The 17326-nt window shown below is 54.7% G+C and overlaps 1 protein-coding gene across 4 annotated transcripts; it reads left to right on the top strand.

The window, feature by feature from the left end:
* Positions 1-422: 422 nt before the first annotated feature.
* Positions 423-17261, top strand: PHF10 (PHD finger protein 10). 4 transcript variants are annotated; one of them, XM_090280098.1, is made up of 12 exons: positions 423-704; positions 3026-3132; positions 5659-5789; positions 6406-6489; positions 7446-7579; positions 7677-7826; positions 8262-8371; positions 9782-9935; positions 11770-11925; positions 15609-15717; positions 15972-16160; positions 17071-17261. In XM_090280098.1, the coding sequence occupies exons 1-12, from the start codon at positions 423-425 to the stop codon at positions 17154-17156; spliced, it is 1692 nt and encodes a 563-aa protein (XP_090136224.1). In that variant the 3' UTR covers positions 17157-17261. The 4 variants fall into 4 exon arrangements, with proteins under 4 accessions (XP_090136224.1, XP_090136225.1, XP_090136228.1 ...); XM_090280099.1 differs by having other exon boundaries at positions 566-704; positions 6412-6489; XM_090280102.1 differs by lacking the exon at positions 423-704 and adding an exon at positions 930-1192.
* The last annotated feature ends 65 nt before the right edge of the window (positions 17262-17326 follow it).

Raw genomic sequence — 17326 nt, 5'->3', positions numbered from 1 at the left:
GCCGGCCCGCCAGGGGAGAACAAAGGCGGGCCGGGGGCGGCCGTGAGAACCGGGGCCACGAGGGCCAGCGCAGGAGGCGCCCGGCCCAGAGCCGAGGGGAGGGCGGGCGGGGGGCGGGAGGGGAGGAGACCCCGGGGCTGACGTGCGGCGGGGCCGGGCCGGGGGCGCGGGGCGGGGGCGGGGCCGGGCGGGGGGCGCGGCGGGAGGTGGGGCGGCGCGTCGCGGGGAGCGCGGCCGGCGGCGGGGTGTGCGCTGCGCAGGAGCGCGGGCTGCGGGAGCGGCGGGCGGCGGCAGCCCTGGGCGGAGCGGCTGCCGGGCGGCCGGAGGGGCGGCGCGGGGAGCGCGGGCCGAGCGGGGCCGAGCGGGAGCGGAGCGGAGCCGGCCCGGCGGGCTGCGGGCGGCGGGCGGCGCTGGCGGCGGCCATGGCGGTGGCGGCGGCGGCGCTGGCGGCCCGCGGGGCGCGCGGCGGGAGGGGCCGGCCCCCGGGCGGCGGCGGGCGGGCGGAGGGGGCGGGGCCGGGGCGGCGGGCGGCCCGCGCGGCGGTGGCGGCGGCGGCGGCGGCAGCCGGGACGAGGCGGCGGCGACGGCGGAGGCGGCGGCGCGGGGCGCTCGGATTGATGGCGGCGGCGGCCGGGCCCGGGACGGCGCTATCCCCGCGGCCCTGCGACAGCGACCCGGCCACCCCCGGAGCGCAGTCCCCGAAGGTGAGGAGGCGGCCAACGGCGGCCGGTGGGGGCTCGGGAGGGGCCGCGCTCGAGGCGAGGGGTCGGCGCGTGGGGGGGGGGGGGGCGGAAGCGGACGGAGGGGACCCCGGCCCCGCCACCTGCCGCCCGCCCTCCGCCGCCGCCGCCGGGGGCGGACCGCAGACCTGAAGCGTCGCGGGCCCCCGTTTTCCGGCGCCGTGTGCGTCGGAACGGATCCGGAGCTCATTTCCGGAGGCCGCGGGCGCGCGGACTCGGGACGCGCCCGCGCGCGGACTCGCCTGCGGGTCCGACTGCGTTTCTGCGGCGTCTGCGCCCCTCCTGAACCTTGTGCCCAAGTGCGGGGAGATGGGGTGCAGTGAGGGGCTCAGTCCCGACGCCCCGCAGCCGTCCGGTCCTGTCAGCGGCCCTTACGTACTGCAGTTCGTGCTGCTTTCGGGAGGGGCCCGGGAGTAGTTTTCTAAGTCAGAGGCGAGCGGAGGGAAGTGCGGGTGAGCAGCGCGTCTGGCGTTCAGGCTGGTTGTGCCGGGGGCCGGGAGGTCGGCGCTGGAGCGGATCGGGAGGCGACGGGACCGGAACCCTCGGGGAGCGTCTCCGCCCGGAAGTCTGGTGGCAGCGGGGACCGCGGGGGCGGCTTTCGTTGCCGTGGAGCCAGGCGCCCCCGCGGGAGCTCTTGTGTCCCGAGCTGCGGGCGAGGTCCGTTCCTGAAGGTCAGGGGCTCGCGGTGACCCCGGCCCGGCGCGCGCGCTGTGCACGCGCAGAGCCTCGCGGGCAGCTTGAGATGCGCCCGGACCCCCTGAGTCCGAAGGTGGGGGCCCCCGACTCCCGTCTGATACGGAGGTGGTAGCCCTGACAGGCGGGCTTCAGTGCCAGCGTCAAGGTTATGAGCAAATTGTTGTAATTTAGTCATATTCCGCCAAATAGCAGGGAAAGTCGTTATAGCTGATGTCAGAATGCACTTGTCTAGACTCTGTTATAGCGAGTTCAAAGCGCTACGTACACATTTGTGGTTTCAGCTTTTTGAGGACATTGCACATTTAACTTTTGTTTTTTTGAGTGTCCATTTTTTAGTCAATGGAAATATAAGCAAATTGACAAAAGTCCTTAAAATCCCAGAAACAAGTAAAACAAAAAGTGATATTTGAAGGCTTAAAAGGAGTTATGTTTTAAGTACTCAATATGAAATGTTTCAATTGTGATAGTGTTAAATGTAAGTTTTTGAAGAATAGATTTAGATTGTTCTTCATCTACCTGGTTGCTTGCCTTAATAGGAATATTCAGAGCTCTAACCGAATTCTTGTTTTATAGGAACTGAAAAGGAGAATATTCTGTATGTTTTACTGTTCAGGAAAGAATCTGAGTCAAGTCTTTATAGCTGGAGCCATTTGAGACTCGAATTATTATCATAATCATATTAACTGACTTTCCAACGGGCATGGATTTTTTGTTAGACCTTGCTTTCAAGTGCTTCCCACGTATTAACTGATGTAACCCTTGCACAGGCTACATAATACAGGCACTAGGAGGGTCTCAGTTTTACAGATAAGGAATGGCTCACAGGATGAGCATGCGGCTGGCGGAGGCCCGTGCCCAGGAAGGTCCTGGCAGCAGCTCTGGCGACCCTGCCCGGACACCTTACTAGTGCTCCGTGTTCTCCTACAGGGTTCCTTTACTTTTAAAATGTAGCAAGAGGACCATGGTATTTCACAAAATAATTAGTCTCAGAAAGCTACATTAACTTGATTTATTTTTTTAGAAGTATTTTTTAATCCTTCCACTCATTAATCCTTAGCTAATATGTGAATAAATGGATTTCCTAACGTTTGATTCCTCATTTATGCTCTTAATGTGATGGTCCAACTTACAGCCATGATATTATGGTCACAATGGATAATGTCACCTAATTTTATTTTTTAAGCTTCTCTTTTAGTTAAACGCTAAATGATCTACATATTTTTTTTTCTTAGCTGGGGAAGGTTTGCTTTAACTTTTAAAATTGCAGTGTTACAGCAATTTTATGTGTTTCTTTAAAGTAGAAAGCATTTAACCTCAGTTGTAACCTTGATTGGTAAGAAACTAAAAGATTTATAAGTTAATTGAAAGTTTATTTTTAACTTTAATTTTATTGAAAATCAGTTTTTAGTTTTTTCCACATTTTCCTATGCCACATTCTTGGTCCTTATTTAAAATTACAATAGAAAGTTAACCTGTGTACAAACAGTAGCCCTTAGAAAGTGTTTATGATGAGCCTTTTAACAAGTCTGGGAACATACCTTCTTTCCTTAGTATTCTCTTACTGTTTTTTAAATCTTTCAAACGCACAGGATGATAATGAAGATAATTCCAATGATGGGACCCAGCCACCCAAAAGGAGGCGCATGGGCTCGGGAGACAGTTCCAGGAGCTGTGAGACATCCAGTCAGGATCTCAGGTGCCGTCGCTTTATGGCTGAAGGACGTTTTTGTGCTGCTTTTCTCTGCGTCAGTTCTCCCCTCCCTTCCCCCCAACCCTGGCAAGGGTGTTACAGAAACTGTAGAATAGTTTTGTCATGTTTTACACCAAACGTGTATGACACCAAAGTTGCTTTTCTTCCCACTGCAATTAAAATTTGAAAAAAAATTGGTAAACTACACTTAAAACTCACCATTTTACCGAAGTTTGAGGGTCTAGTTCCGCGGCATTAATTACATTCATAGTGTTGCAGAACCATCACCACCACCCACGCCCAGAGCGTTCCCACTGCTGACGAGACACGCCACAGCCGTCGCGCACGGAGAAGTCCCGCTTCCCCTCCCCAGCCCCTGGCAGCCGCCACCCTGCTGTCCTTCAGAGGTGCCTGTGTCAGGCGGCTCGTACCCGTGGAATTAGACACATTTGTTGTGCTTCTTCAAAGCCCATCCAGGTAGTAGCGTGTATTAGGGTCTCTAAGGCCGGACTGTACTCCGTTGTATGGCGGTGCGTGTTTTGCTGGTCCGCTCACCTGCCGATGGACACTTGGGTTGTTTCCCCTTCCGGGCGGTGTAAGTCATGCTGCTGTGAATCTCGGCACATACATGTCTGTCCAGAGCTCTCCTGTCTTATATTCCGTTGGGTACACACCTAGGCGTGGAATTGTCAGAGATGGTAATTCTACATCCCCACTAAGTGTACAGTTTCCAGCCGCCCGCCGTCAGTCTGTCAGCCAAAGGTTGTTGGTGTCAATTTGTGATTCGGTGAAGGACACTCAGCTCCTGCGTGGCAGGGCCAGGCCCCTCTCTCCACTGTCGTCTGCGGAAACATCAGTTGGGGAAACACTCCGCAGGGCAAGTCTTCAGTGCAAAGGGCAAGTGCATTCCTCCCCTGGGGGGGCGGGCTTACTTAGACAGAAGTCCCCGCCCCTAGTCCCTGATTGGTCCGTCATGCAAATAAGGACGCCAATCCTCTCAGTTTGATTGGTTCAAAAGGCACTGTCCTGATTGGTCAAAATGGAGCTGCTCTAGCAGGGACTAATAGGTGGGCAGGTCTGATTGGGTGCAGAAAGCCTCAACCCTATTGGCTGAACTAGGATTCCAGTGACTCCTCTGTAAGGGCTCCGCGGGCAGGAACAGGTGCAGGCGGCAGTTTGGGGCAGCCGGGCCCCGAACAGCAGTTCGCGTGAAATGCCTGCCAGGCTCTGTGTGTGTTTGCTTTTTACGTCAGTGCTGTTAGCCACCAGGAGCCTCCGCTTAGTAGGCATCTTCTTCCTCAGGGCGCAGAGTGACTTCCTGTGTTGTGTTTTTCCCCTCTAATAGCCAATCTTGTGATTTTGGTTTGAACTTTCATAATGCCTACGGATGCTGGGCATCTTTTCACGTGCTTATTGGCCACTTGTGTATTTTCATCGGAGAAATGTTTACTCAAGATTTTTGCCCATTTTCAAATTGGGTTGCTTATTTTTTTTTGTTTTTGAGTTGTAGGAATTTTTAAAAAATATATGCTGGGCATTAATCCCTTATAGATGCATGATTTGCAAATATTTTCTCATTCTGTGGGTTGTCATTTCATTCTGTTGATTATGTCCTTTCATGCACAAGTTTTAAAATTTTGCTGAATTCCTCGTTCTGTTTTCTTTTTGTTGGCTTGTGTTTTTAGTGTTATTTAAAATCCATTGCCGTATCTGAGGTCATGCAGGTTTACCTCCTACGTGTACTTCTAAGACTTTGCTAGTTTTAGTTGTTATATTTAGGTTTTTGGTCCATTTTTGAATTAATTTTTGTATGTGATATGAGGTGGAAGGGTCCAGTCTCATAGTTTTGCCTTTGAATGTCCAGTTTCCCAGCCCTATCTCTCAGAAAACTGGGTTTTGGTTCGTTATTTTCATTGGGCAGATGCCTCTATCACCCTTGATGACATTTAGAGGTTGACTCTGCCCGGGTCCAGAAACCTGTGGTCTGCTGTCCAGGACGGCACGGCCGACGACGCTCTGCGGCCCTCGCGCCAGGCCCGCTCTCTGTTTCTGGGTTTATGGAATCCGTGAGCACCAACAGTTAGGGCGTGAGAAACAGGTTGTCCGAGTTCTGCTTTCTCAGCCGCTTGTGGTCCACTCGACACCTTGGGTGGATGAAACAGCGGCTGTCGGTGTCACGCCCACGAGAAAGAATTGAAAACCAGTGTCACCACCCTGTTTGGGCCTTAAAGGTCCCTTAAGCTTAGAAATGCCTTTGTTTCCACACTTGTGATTCCTGGTTCTTCACGGTACATGGAAAATGGCATTTCCGTCGTCCTTTGCGCGGGGGCTTCCCGCTGGTTGCTCCTCTGCGTGGACCTGCTCTGTGCTTCCCTCGGGCAGCACAGGAGATCTGGGGAGCGTCATTGTGTTGCAAAGTGACCCGAGACTGACTGAGAACTCAAATAAGTGAAACCATTTTCCAGAGCCCTTAAAAATGTTCCCGTTCAGTAGAAGCCACATGCAAGGCCTGACGTGTCCTTCTGTGTCCAGCTTTAGCTACTACCCGGCAGAAAACCTGATCGAGTACAAGTGGCCCCCGGATGAGACGGGAGAGTACTACATGCTTCAGGAGCAAGTCAGCGAGTACCTGGGCGTGACCTCCTTCAAACGGAAGTATCCAGGTACCGAGTCTCAGCGCGTGTGACAGGCGAGGTCTCGCGCGTGACTGTCTCCTTTTGTGCGGCTTGTCCACCTGTGGATGTTTGCATGTGGACTGTTTACACGTCACCCTCTCTGGTGGCTGGTTCGCGCGCTTCTGTCAGCCAGCGTCTCTCTCTCTCCGTCAGTTTGTTCTTTTGCCTCAAACATTTAAAAGCAAAATGAGGACGATACATATCCTGGGGAGACTTTTAGAAAAAATCATTTTATAGCGACAGAACCAGGGACGTGGATTCTCTCCCACTGATCCGCGCCCTGAGCGGCGGGGTGGCTGCGCCGGCCGGATCTGCATTCAGGAGAGGCTGCCCTTCAGTTGCTTTGCCGTCTTCCGCTCTGTTACTTTCTTGCTGGGAATTACTCTTTTTAAGTTCGTTTTAACTTTTATTTCTTGAATTTGTAAGATCTTTTGTATATTATTTAATAATACTTGGCATATGTAACATGAAGTACTTTTTAAAGTCCTTGAAGGTGTTAACTTTTTAATAACAAAGTTATTTTAGCTTTGGAAAGTTTTAAAAGACATCGTGTCACAGATGCAAACGACTGTTTTGAACAGCCCTGCGTTGTTTCCCTTTGGAGATTTAGAACGCCGGGACCTGTCTCACAAGGAGAAGCTCTACCTGAGGGAGCTCAATGTCATCACGGAGACCCAGTGCACCCTGGGTAAGGCGGCCAGGCGCCTGGGAGGTGGCCCTGGAGGGGGTCTTCTTCCAGAATGAACAGAATAGATTGACTTATTTTAATGCTCAAGTGTGCACTTTATCTTTGATTACTGTTATCATACAAAGAAGGGTACAACGCCCCCACTTCCCAGTGACGGCCACGTGTTGGCCCGGCGTGTGTGTCTGTGCCCCGTGCTGACCCGGCGTGTGTGTCTGCGCCCCGTGCTGGCCCGGCGTGTGTGTCTGCGCCCCGTGCTGGCCCGGTGTGTGTGTCTGCGCCCTGTGCTGGCCCGGCGTGTGTGTCTGTGCCATGTGTGTACAGGGCTTGTTAAAGGCAGCGGGCCTTTTCTCTTAAAAGGCAAAGTTTGTTCCGTTTTTAGTTCCGAATAGCGTGCTTTATCTGTAACTCCCCTTTCACAAAGATTTTAATGCAGCATGGCTACTTTTTAATATAAACCCTGGGGATGTATTTCAGCAGTTGTGAAGACCCTGCTACTGTGAGTTTCAGAAACTGCCTGTGTGACTGGTGTTTATGTGCTAAGGCTTTGGTGGAGCTCAGTATGTCCAGTGTGATGATAATAACTGAGATATTGAAGCTTTTTTTTTTTATCTGCTATTTGATGTTATTTCCACCAGTTACTAGGCTTAGTCATTAGCAGTTGTTTCTGGTAACGGGATCTATGTTTGTAGGACATACAATCTTATAAGAGAAACATTTGGTTGAGAAATTGATTTCTCTGCCTTTGCAACTTTGATAACTTGTTTTTTGTTTGACTTTATATTGTGAATTTCTTTTTATTACTTTCAAATGTATTAAAACATTTTGCTTTGATTGATGGAAAATAGTTAGGGTTAGGGTAAGTGCAGAGTAGTCTGAAGGCAAAGCAAATTTTAAAAAGTGGGTTTGTTTGTTTAGCCTTAATTAGTTTCCTTTACCTTTTCTTGGGTCTGAAACAGGTTTAACAGCGCTGCGCAGTGATGAAGTGATTGACTTAATGATTAAAGAGTATCCAGCCAAACACGCTGAGTATTCTGTTATTCTACAAGAGAAAGAGCGCCAGCGAATCACAGACCACTACAAAGAGTATTCTGTGAGTGTGGAGGCGGAGAGCATCTTTCCTCAGGCACGGGGATGGCAGCATTTTGTGACGGTGTGTGGGACTTACAGCCGGGATGCTTTGGTTTCAGCAAATGCAGCAACAGAACACGCAGAAGGTGGAAGCCAGCAAAGTGCCCGAGTACATCAAGAAAGCCGCGAAGAAAGCCGCCGAGTTCAACAGCAACTTAAACCGGGAGCGCATGGAGGAGAGGAGAGCGTACTTCGACCTGCAGACGCACGTAGGGATGCCGCCGCTGGCGTGCGCTGCTGCCTGCCGGGGCCCTTTCCCCCTGGGACCTGAGATGCTGCTACTAAGGAGGGCCTGACCGTGCTCAGCTGACGTGTGTGTGTGACTGACGCCTCTGGGTGCGAGGGTGGTTGTAAGGGACGTCCACGCCGGGTCACCAACCTCACCGCCGTGTGCGTTTGAGATGAGCCCTGAGTCGGGTGCACAGAGGGAAGCTGAGCTGCAGAGGCGTTAAGTGTGACTTGCCGATGTCAGAGGTCACAGTCTTTAAGTGGGAGGACACTGCCTTTCCTTGGGCCCTTGGGTGGTGGCTCTGCGTGGCTCTCCTGGTTTTAGTGTCTTCGGGGAGGAGTGTGGTGAGATGATTCTCCTAAAGCCCCGATTCCTCGCGTGGGGTCAGTCTGTGTTCCTCTGCGTGTCCACCCAGGTCATTCAGGTGCCTCAAGGGAAGTACAAAGTGTTACCGACCGAGCGGACCAAGGTCAGTTCCTACCCGGTGGCCCTCATCCCCGGACAGTTCCAGGAATATTACAAAAGGTATGCAGTGGCTTCACTGGGTTTTCACGTTGGCTGGGGCAGGGGGACCTCAGGGCCCTCTGTGGCGGCCTTCTGGAAGGTTCTGGCTCCGCAGATGTCTCTGTGAGAGGCAGGGGTTTGAGCCAGGACTCTCTCCTGGGGGCTGCAGAGAGGAGCTCCCTTCAGCCAGGACATGGACAATGTTTTTTTAAAGATTTTATTTTTTAAAGGTTTTATTTAGAGAGAGGGAAAGGGAGTGAGGAAGAGAGGGAGAGAAACTTCCATGTGGTTGCCTCTTGCGCGCCTCCACCCGGGGACCTGGCCCACAGCCCAGGCATGTGCCCTGACTGGGAATCAAACCAGCAACCTCTCCGCTTGCACACCAGCGCTCAGTCCACTGAGCCACGCCAGCCAGGGCAGGGCATGGACCTCACTGATGGAGAATATGCTGACCGAGTCCCAACTGCCTGTCTTCCTGCCCAGCCTTTGTGTGTCTGCAAGCGGGTGGCGGAGGTTCTAGCACCTCGTGACCCAGAGTGTGGTCCCCGCCCGCGGCCCTGGGTTGGCGGGTGCAGCCCCAGACCTGCGGGCTCCAGTCCGTGTCCCTACAGACGCCCCCTGAGTCCCGTGCAGAGCAAGTTGGGGGGAGCAGGGGCTCCTGCAGGGCCTGTCACCCGGCTGCGCCCTCTCCCCACACCACCAGCGGCGAGCAGAGAGAATTTGTTTTCCAGACTATTTAAAATAGACTGTAGGATATACTATTAGAAAGTCAAATTTAAATCATGGGTCAGTAAGTTTTAATTTTTCTAATTTTTGGGTTTGCTAATTAAACGCGAGGTGCCAGTGCACCGACCCCGGCTGCTCTGGCAGTGACGTCTGTGTGGAGTGAGCCGCCGGGCCAGCCCCTGCCCCGGCGAAGGCCCCAGGGCCCTGTGGGCCTAAGGTCAGCGGCTGCTGCGGGCTCAGCCCCGCGTCCGTCTCCTAGAACACGTGCTTCCCAGGGCGGCTCACGTGACGTGGTGCTGAAGGTTGTTTCTGAACTGACGTCCAGTTCCGGCCCCGCCGGGCCCCACCCGTGCTGGCTGGTCGGTTGCATCCCCCGCCGCCATTGGGTGCGCAGCGGTGAGAGCGCCGTGGGCCACGGGCGGGGCTCGTTGCCGACACTTTCATTTTGTTTGTGTTATTTGGTTGAGGGCAAAGGCGAGAGAGCCGTCCTCCCTTGCCAGTGAAGAGTCGTATGCGTGTTCTACCCTTTCCAGTCTGGTGCACGAATGTCTAGGCTTCTTATCCGGTCTCAGAAGGAAGTGCTGTGTTGCCTCTGGTCCTTATCACAAGGGTCCAGGGTTCACTGAGGTGGAGGCTGTTCTCGTGGCCGAAAGGCCGGCCGTCCACGCTGGCCGACATGGGGGCTGAGCGTGACTCTGGCCGCAGGTACTCCCCGGACGAGCTGCGGTACCTGCCGCTGAACACGGCGCTGTACGAGCCCCCGCTGGACCCCGAGCTGCCCGCCCTCGACAGCGACGGCGACTCGGATGATGCCGATGACAGTCGCGGCGACGAGAAAAGGAGAAGCAAAGGCACGTCGGTAAGAGCCTCGTCCCCCTCCCTTCGGGCCCTGCTTGCTGCTTTCCTGCGTGCCTTCCCGGGAAGCTCTCACTGAGAAGGGGGTTGGCGGGGTGCGTTGGTGCGGACGGGCTGCGCGTGACCTCGCCGCACTCACACCTAGAGCCGCCCCTGTTGTCGCCACGGGCCACTCAGCCGGGCCGAGCGCGGGCCCACAGCTAGCACGCGGCCCCTCGTGCGGGGGCACCTTCACGGGCCCCGCCGCCTGAGCCAGATTCCAGGCACCCTCGGTCACGTGCGGTGCTGGTCGGTTTTCCTGGTGACTTGTTGGCGGCAGCACGCAGGGGCGGGTCATTCGGGGCCGCTGTGCTTGGTGGGGGGAAGGGGGCAGACGGTGGCCGTGGTGGCCCTGGTTCTGTCAGCTCTGCGCACCCGGCAACGGGCCCTCGCTCGGCGCTTCTCCACGGTGGCCTGACCCTGACTGTGTGCAGCCACTGCTGGGCCGTCCGCAGCTTCTAGGACATAGTTAATGACAGTACGTGTCGTCTTAAATGGGACGCTGTCATGCTGGTAACGGGCGCTGTCGTCCGGTGGGGGCTGACGCAGGCGACTGGCGGGGGATCGGTGACCCAGCATTTCCAGGGGGTGCTCCACAGCTGAAGCCGAGACTTAGGACTTCCCCCGACGGGCCTCGCAGATCCGCCGACAGCTGGGCCAAGGGCCTGTTGGGTGCTGACAGAATTCACCTAGAAAACAGTGTTCTTTGGAACGTTAGCAGTACTTTTCCTTGGTCGAAACTGGAAATAAGTCTGATGCCCACAGTGGGGGGTGTATTATACTTACGTGGTAGGAACTCAGTTCAAAAATGTTTAACTGATAAAATGCACATAACACTCAAAAATATTAAAACATTCAAAACATGCACACAACGTAATTCGTTTTTGTGCTTTAGAAGTGAGGGTACATGGGTGGGTGGGGTGAATCTGGTGAATCTGGTGTCTGCATGTGTGCAGATGTGCCCAGCAGGTGAGCCAGTGTCTGCATGTGTGCACATGTGCACTGCGGGTGAATCCGGTGTCTGCGTGTGCACATGTGCACTGCGGGCAAATCTGGTGTCTACACGTGTGCAGATGTGCACTGGGGCTGACTGCACGTGCACACACATGCACGGGGGCTGAATCCCGTGTCAGCACGTGTGCACATGTGCACTGCAAGAAGAAACGGGCACCCTGGCGTTCCCGGCAGCTGTCTCAGAGTGCTGACCGGGGGGTTGTGGATAACCCGGTGCTTTAATGTACAGTCTTCATCACTTACACGAACATTGCACTTCTCGCTTTAATTAGAAGAGTTTAAGTTAAAAAGAGACTCCAGTGATCCGATTGTGAGCGCCTGCGTTTTGAGCGTGTGAAACGGGTCCTCTGCTCCACAACCCGGGCAGGCCCTGCATCACCTGCAGGAAGACCCGAGCGTGTGCTGGGCAGGTTTGTTCAGTGACCCGTGTTCCTCAGCAGGATACCCGTGTGCATCTAAAAGCTCACTTTCAAGCACTGTTCCTGTGTAAAGCAAGCCCGTCCCGTGTGACACAGCATCGCTGTGTGGTCCTGTGTCCCGGGGAGGCTGTGCGGCTCCCGCAGACCCGGTCAGAGGACCGCGCTGTCACGTGCCGTGGGACAGGTGCAGGGTTTTCCTTCATCTGTCCAGCCTCCACTAGAAGCAGTTATCTTATGTTTAGAATTACCTTCTTATTTGTAAGCTGATGGAACTTTAAAGGTGTTTTTGAATATTGTCTGTAGTTTTCACAGTTCAGGCCGAAACCTGCATGAATTCCCAGGACTGTTTGTGCCTTTGACCCGCAGGACAGCTCCTCCGGCAACGTGTCCGAGGGCGACGGCCTTCCCGAGGGCCCGGAGGAGCCCTTCCAGGGGAGACAGAGGTCCAAGGAAAAAGCCGCCACGCCCAGGAAGGACGCTGCCAAGCGCTCTGTACTGTCCAAGTCAGTTCCTGGGTACAAGGTAGAAGAAAAAAGCCCCTGACCGAGCTTCCTTCCTGACCAGCTCTCTCCCCGAAACGTTTGCCTTTGAGTTTCCGAGCCGCGGAGCTCCCGCCTGCCGCGCCCCCGCTCCTCTGGCTGTGCCCTGGCAGCTTCTTCCCGCTGGCTCTGTCTCCTGGTGGCTCTGTCACTGTGGCTGCGGTCGACCTCTGTTTTCTGTACGTGTACATTTTATAAGCGAATCTTTTTCTTTTAATTAATAACCAGGCAAGTATGGGCTTTTTAAAAGTCATTTTATAGGCAGAACTTGGTACTTTGTTTCCCTGGAGGAAAGGTCCCAGTTACCGGGCATTCTGAACACGCTGGATGTGCTGGAGGTCAGGCTGTGCCGCTGGGGGCCCCTCGCCGAGGAAGGAGGGTCTGGGCTTAGTCTCGGGGTCTGTGATCCGCTTGCCAAATTCGGCTAAATCTGGTTGGAACTGGTCACCCGTCCGATCCCGCTGTGGGATTCTGTGGCCGAGCCTCTGCAGATGGCCGGCGGCTCCCCGCTGCGTGAGGTGCTGGCTCGGTCGGCGATCTGAGCTTTTGGTCGGGCGGCTCTCGGAGTCCAGGGGTGCTCCGCAGCAGCATCGTCATCGTCACGGTTTCCTCCCGGTGTCCCCCCCCCCGCCCCCCCCCAGGGATGGTTGAGGGCCATCACATGGGGTGGCAGTGGCTGCCCACCTGTATGTTTTGGCTGAAAATAGCAGAGGAGACGGTGTGGGGTCTGGCAGGTGTCGGGCGTGCTTTCTGTTGTGGTCACGGACGTGTGTGAGGGCGGCACCGCGCACGCGTGTTGGTGCGGGAGCTGGTGCCGTGGGTAAGGGAGGGCCAGGGGCCCTTCCAGCAGTGCACGCCCCCTTCCCGTCCCCGAAGTGACAGGGCGCCTCGGTGCGTCCATGCTTAGAAAACGCCCTCGCGCATGTGACCGAAATGCTCACGTCTTCCGCCTGAAGTGTCACTCAGGCTGGCTTCCGGGGCGTTAGGGCTGCGGCTGTGGTTCGTTCTGCTTTCGCATACGTAGCTTATCCAATTTTTTAACTAAAGATTTATGTTCATGCTTAATAATTAAAAGCAGATGAACTCCAAAGATTAAATTCTGGGAAGTTTGCCTGGTGTGTTGCACGTGGGCTGCAGGTCTGACCGGGGCCTGGCTGCGCGCGCTGGCTGTGGCCGGGGTGAGACGGCCGCTGTGGACGGGAGGGGGTGCGGAGGTGGGGGCCGTGGTGGCGGCCAGAGGGGGAGGACTTCTGTCCTGTCGCGGGCTCGCTGCGGAAGGAAGGCCCCGCAGGCGACTCGCGGGGCCCTGGTGTCCCGCAGACGGTCCCAGTCTCTGTGCTGAACGCGGTCGCTCCCGCTCAGTCTGGGGCGGCCGGGGCTTAGGCTGGATGCGTAAGCGGGGACGTGTTATTCACAGCCGACCTCTATGAAGAGTATTACTATGCCGAGATGTGCCTGCACGTTAGGGAGCCTGAAGCTGAAGGTCGTAGGTAGAAATGTTTCAAAGTCGGGAGGTGCGCGGTAGCGTATCTGACGTCTCACTGAGTGGGACTCACCCGCGCTCGCCTGTGACTCGCGGTCAGTGCTCGGGTTACATGAACCCGACCTGGGGCCCAGGCCCGCGCGGCAGGCGCGCGGTTACGGTCTGTGCTGCGTTTGCGCTGCCACGAGAGTCTCACGTATCTTCGGTGGCTTTGTGAGCGGGGCAGTAAGTGTGCTGTGAGCTTCTGTTTGAGATGCTGAGAACTGCTGGGGTGAGTACTTCACTTCTTGTCTGCAGCGGAACGGCGTCGTTCCGGCCACTAAAGCAGACTCGACTGTCCCCGTGAGACACGCCTCGGGCTCTGCACACACTTCCTGTCCCCCCACCCCCCAGGTCCGCAGTACCTGAGGCTGGCTTTCGCCGGGTGGAGTCCTGGCGTGGACAGGGGCTTCTTCTTGCTGGGCGCTGAGACGTGAAGGAACAAAGCATTTTTATCTAGCAGTAGGTGCTGGATGCGCGGTTGTGTGCTCCCCCCCCCTCCGCCTCCCCCTCCCCCTTTCTCCCTGTCCCTCCGCCCCTGCTGCTCCGTTTTCATCAAGATGAAGAATATTGGGTCAGGAAAATTGTAGGTGGTTTAACGAAACATGATTTTAAGTTTAGAAGTTAAACCCAGAATTTTCTTGGTGTCCCTTTTATCACAGGTGTTTCCTGTATATTTTGACGATTGTGGAACTTGAATTGATCTAGAATGTGAAGGACTAGCCTTGTGTTTTATTCCTTTTGACTTTCATAAAGGGTCTCCTATGAGTTCTTAGAGTTTAGTATCGTGTGGTTGCTTTCCTGATCTCAGTGGGAGACACAAGAGCACGTAGTACGCCAGAGTCTGACTTAAACTACACGTGTTACATAAACACCTTTCACTTCTGAGACAGGCGATGTCACCAAAAGGTATTTCTTAGCTTAGTGGATTGGGGGTGGCTTTCTGCTGCGTAGGAAGGCATTTGCGGATCTGCTGTACCTTAGCCAGGACTCGGGTCCTCGACGTGCACTTCCAGGCTGTTCTTACTGTGGTAGAGGAGACAGAGGGAGGCGCACGCCTAGTGTCGCGGTGACAGCGGAGGTGGCTGTGCTCCAGACCCAGAGGCTGAGCACGTGACCCGGCCTCTTGCTGGGGAGCAGGGTAGAAAGATGCACACACAGGAGACATAGGTTAGTCCACATCAGTTTTACATGTATGTTTTTGACTTCCATGATATTTATTATTTTGTAGAGACATTTGTGATTGTTTAGAGTTACTGTTTTTATTATATTTATGTAAAAGGTTGACTTTTTAAAATAAATAAGCCAAAAATTATTTTTGAATGCCTCTGTCATCTTTTGCAAAGAAAGACGATTTAAAAAGTAAAGACGCTTAAGGAATTAAGAACAAATCGTTTAGGCCCAGGGGTGTCGGAGGCGGCAGTGAGACGTTTCACGGCCGCGCTGCCCCAGGCCTCTCTGGCTCAGTCACTCAGGAAGGGGATAAAGGGCGTCTGGCCAGGCTGGAGCAGGACACAAATGGGGGAATTCTGTCTGGAAGGCTCTCTCCGTATGCGCATACGAGCCCTGGCCCCACTCACACTCCTCCTGCTTCCTGTTTTCTCCCCGTTACTTGTGACAAAGGGGACAGCTTCCCACCTCGGTTCCCCACAAATGTTTATGCACGTGACGGTCTCTGCACAAGGCCATCTTTCAGTTAAGAATGTCGAAGCTTTGATTTCGTAACGTAGAGTTGGTGGATCTAGTTTTACAACTTTGCAGAACATCACAGTTTAAACAAAACCAGGATATAAGCTGCTTACGACTGTCCTCTTTCTTAATGAGCCTAATTGGGGTCTCTTCCAATCAGTGCGCTTGGTGTTGTGCTTAGGCGCCCTCTGTTCCTTACACAGATCTCACTCCGTGTGGGGTGTGGGGGTGCTGGCCCGGAACCCCGACACGGGGTAACTGCTGAAAGAACGTTAAAATGCAACCTAAGGCTTACAGGCCGCTGTACGTTGAAAGCAGAACCAAGTTATATCCTGTGAGAAGGTCCTCACGAGCCACTTCCCCAAAGTAAAGATCGGGCAGTACAGTAACAAGTCCCCCTGACTCCGCAGTAAGTTCTTCTGGCACCAATTTATAGCCCTCTTCTGCCCTTCCAGCCCAAGGCCGTTCCCAGTGCCCTCTGTGGGATCTGTCTGAAGGGTAAGGAGTCCAACAGGAGAGGGAAGGCCGAGGCACTGATACACTGCGCCCAGTGCGGCCGCAGCGGTGAGTACCCACGCGGCCCCTGCCGCTCTAACTGCCCTCTGTCGGCGCTCAGCTCGGCGTGCGCCGAGGAGCTCCCGAGTGTATAGGGCAGCCGGTAAGGCGTGGATTGAGGCCATGCGGTTTCCTCGACTCCGTTTTTCTCTCTGGCGGTTCAGCGTTGTGGCCGTCCTTGAGAAATGAAAGCTAGTGTGCCATGCTAAGTTGCAAGTGCCCGTGTGACTTGGTGCCTCCTACTAACGCTGGTTTTGGTTTAGGCCACCCGTCTTGCCTGGACATGACCATGGAGCTCGTTGCCATGATTAAGACCTACCCATGGCAATGCATGGAGTGTAAGACCTGCATCGTGTGTGGCCAGCCCCACCACGAAGAGGAGATGATGTTCTGTGATGTGTGTGACAGGGGCTACCACACCTTCTGTGTGGGCCTCGGGGCTCTCCCACCAGGTAAAGACCACAGGCCGAGGGCCGCTCCTCCGAGGGGAGAGGGACGCGCGGGACCTGTGCTGCGGTCGCTTGCGCCACGTCCACCTGCTCTTCAGCCTCTGCCTCCTGACTGTAGGGCTGGGCCGGGCCGGCTGCCTAGTCTGAGTTTGGAAGTAGAGCTCAGCTCTACAGCTGTTCTTCTGCTGAAATAGCTCCAGCAACAGCATCCAGCTCACACACAGCTTAACAAAGTGAGGGCTGTGCCTGTGTGCGCCCTAAACCGGACCTCTGCCCATTGAGGCAGCCGGCAAGTCAGGCAGCTGTAGAGTGAACACAAAATGGAGGAATAGAGCCGTAGCTGGACGGAAAATTACACATGTAGTTGTGTGATTTCAGAACTTACTTGCACAGTTAACACTGTATATAACGCTTTATAAAATAATGCCTAGAACTGCATTTCCTGGGAACCACTAGGAAGCAAGCAGCGTAAAGTCGGAAGGTCTGCAGTCCTGCAGGTCCGGTCCGGGGCAGCAGGTCACCTGCTGCGCGGGGTGTGGCCCAGGAGAGGATGCTGACACCCTGCCAGAGAGCAGAGCAGAGGGCTGGAAACAGGGTTTATGTTACCCTCTGGGTCACTGATCCCTGTGAGCGTGGCAGTGTTTGAGTTTCAGGAAGGGCGGTAATTTTTCAAGGTCCGAGGCCTTGCATAGCATTGTTTTGTTCGGTGCCCCCGCCAGGGTCTCACGTGGCCCTGGTGACGCAGACCACCTCCCGCTTGTGTTTTCCTCCTTAAATGAAGGGTCTCGGTCTTGCCCTGCCCACCACCAGTCCGGAGGACTGTCATTAGCGGTAACAGGGAAGGAGAGCTGGACGGGTGGAATTCAGTCCTAAATAAGCCTCACCGCGTAGTAACTAACGGTTTCTCTCCTAGGTCGCTGGATTTGTGACTGTTGTCAGCGAGCCCCCCCCACGCCCCGGAAAGGGGGCCGAAGGGGGAAAAGCAGCAAAGAGGGATAAAGTAGTTTATGACCCCAGGGCCGTAATGTGCATTTCAGTGAATTACTTGGTGCCAGCTTATTTGCAATTCTCATTTTTGTGCCAATAAAAGATTTTTGAAATACCTATGTGCTTATTAGCATCTGCAACGTGACTTATTTTTGTAACAAGCTACTTACTGACCTTTGGAA

This window comes from Furipterus horrens, unplaced genomic scaffold (genome assembly GCF_987537825.1).
Source record: "Furipterus horrens unplaced genomic scaffold, mFurHor1.1.pri manual_scaffold_6, whole genome shotgun sequence".
Taxonomy (NCBI): domain Eukaryota; kingdom Metazoa; phylum Chordata; class Mammalia; order Chiroptera; family Furipteridae; genus Furipterus; species Furipterus horrens.
This window is presented reverse-complemented; position numbering and strand designations above follow the sequence as displayed.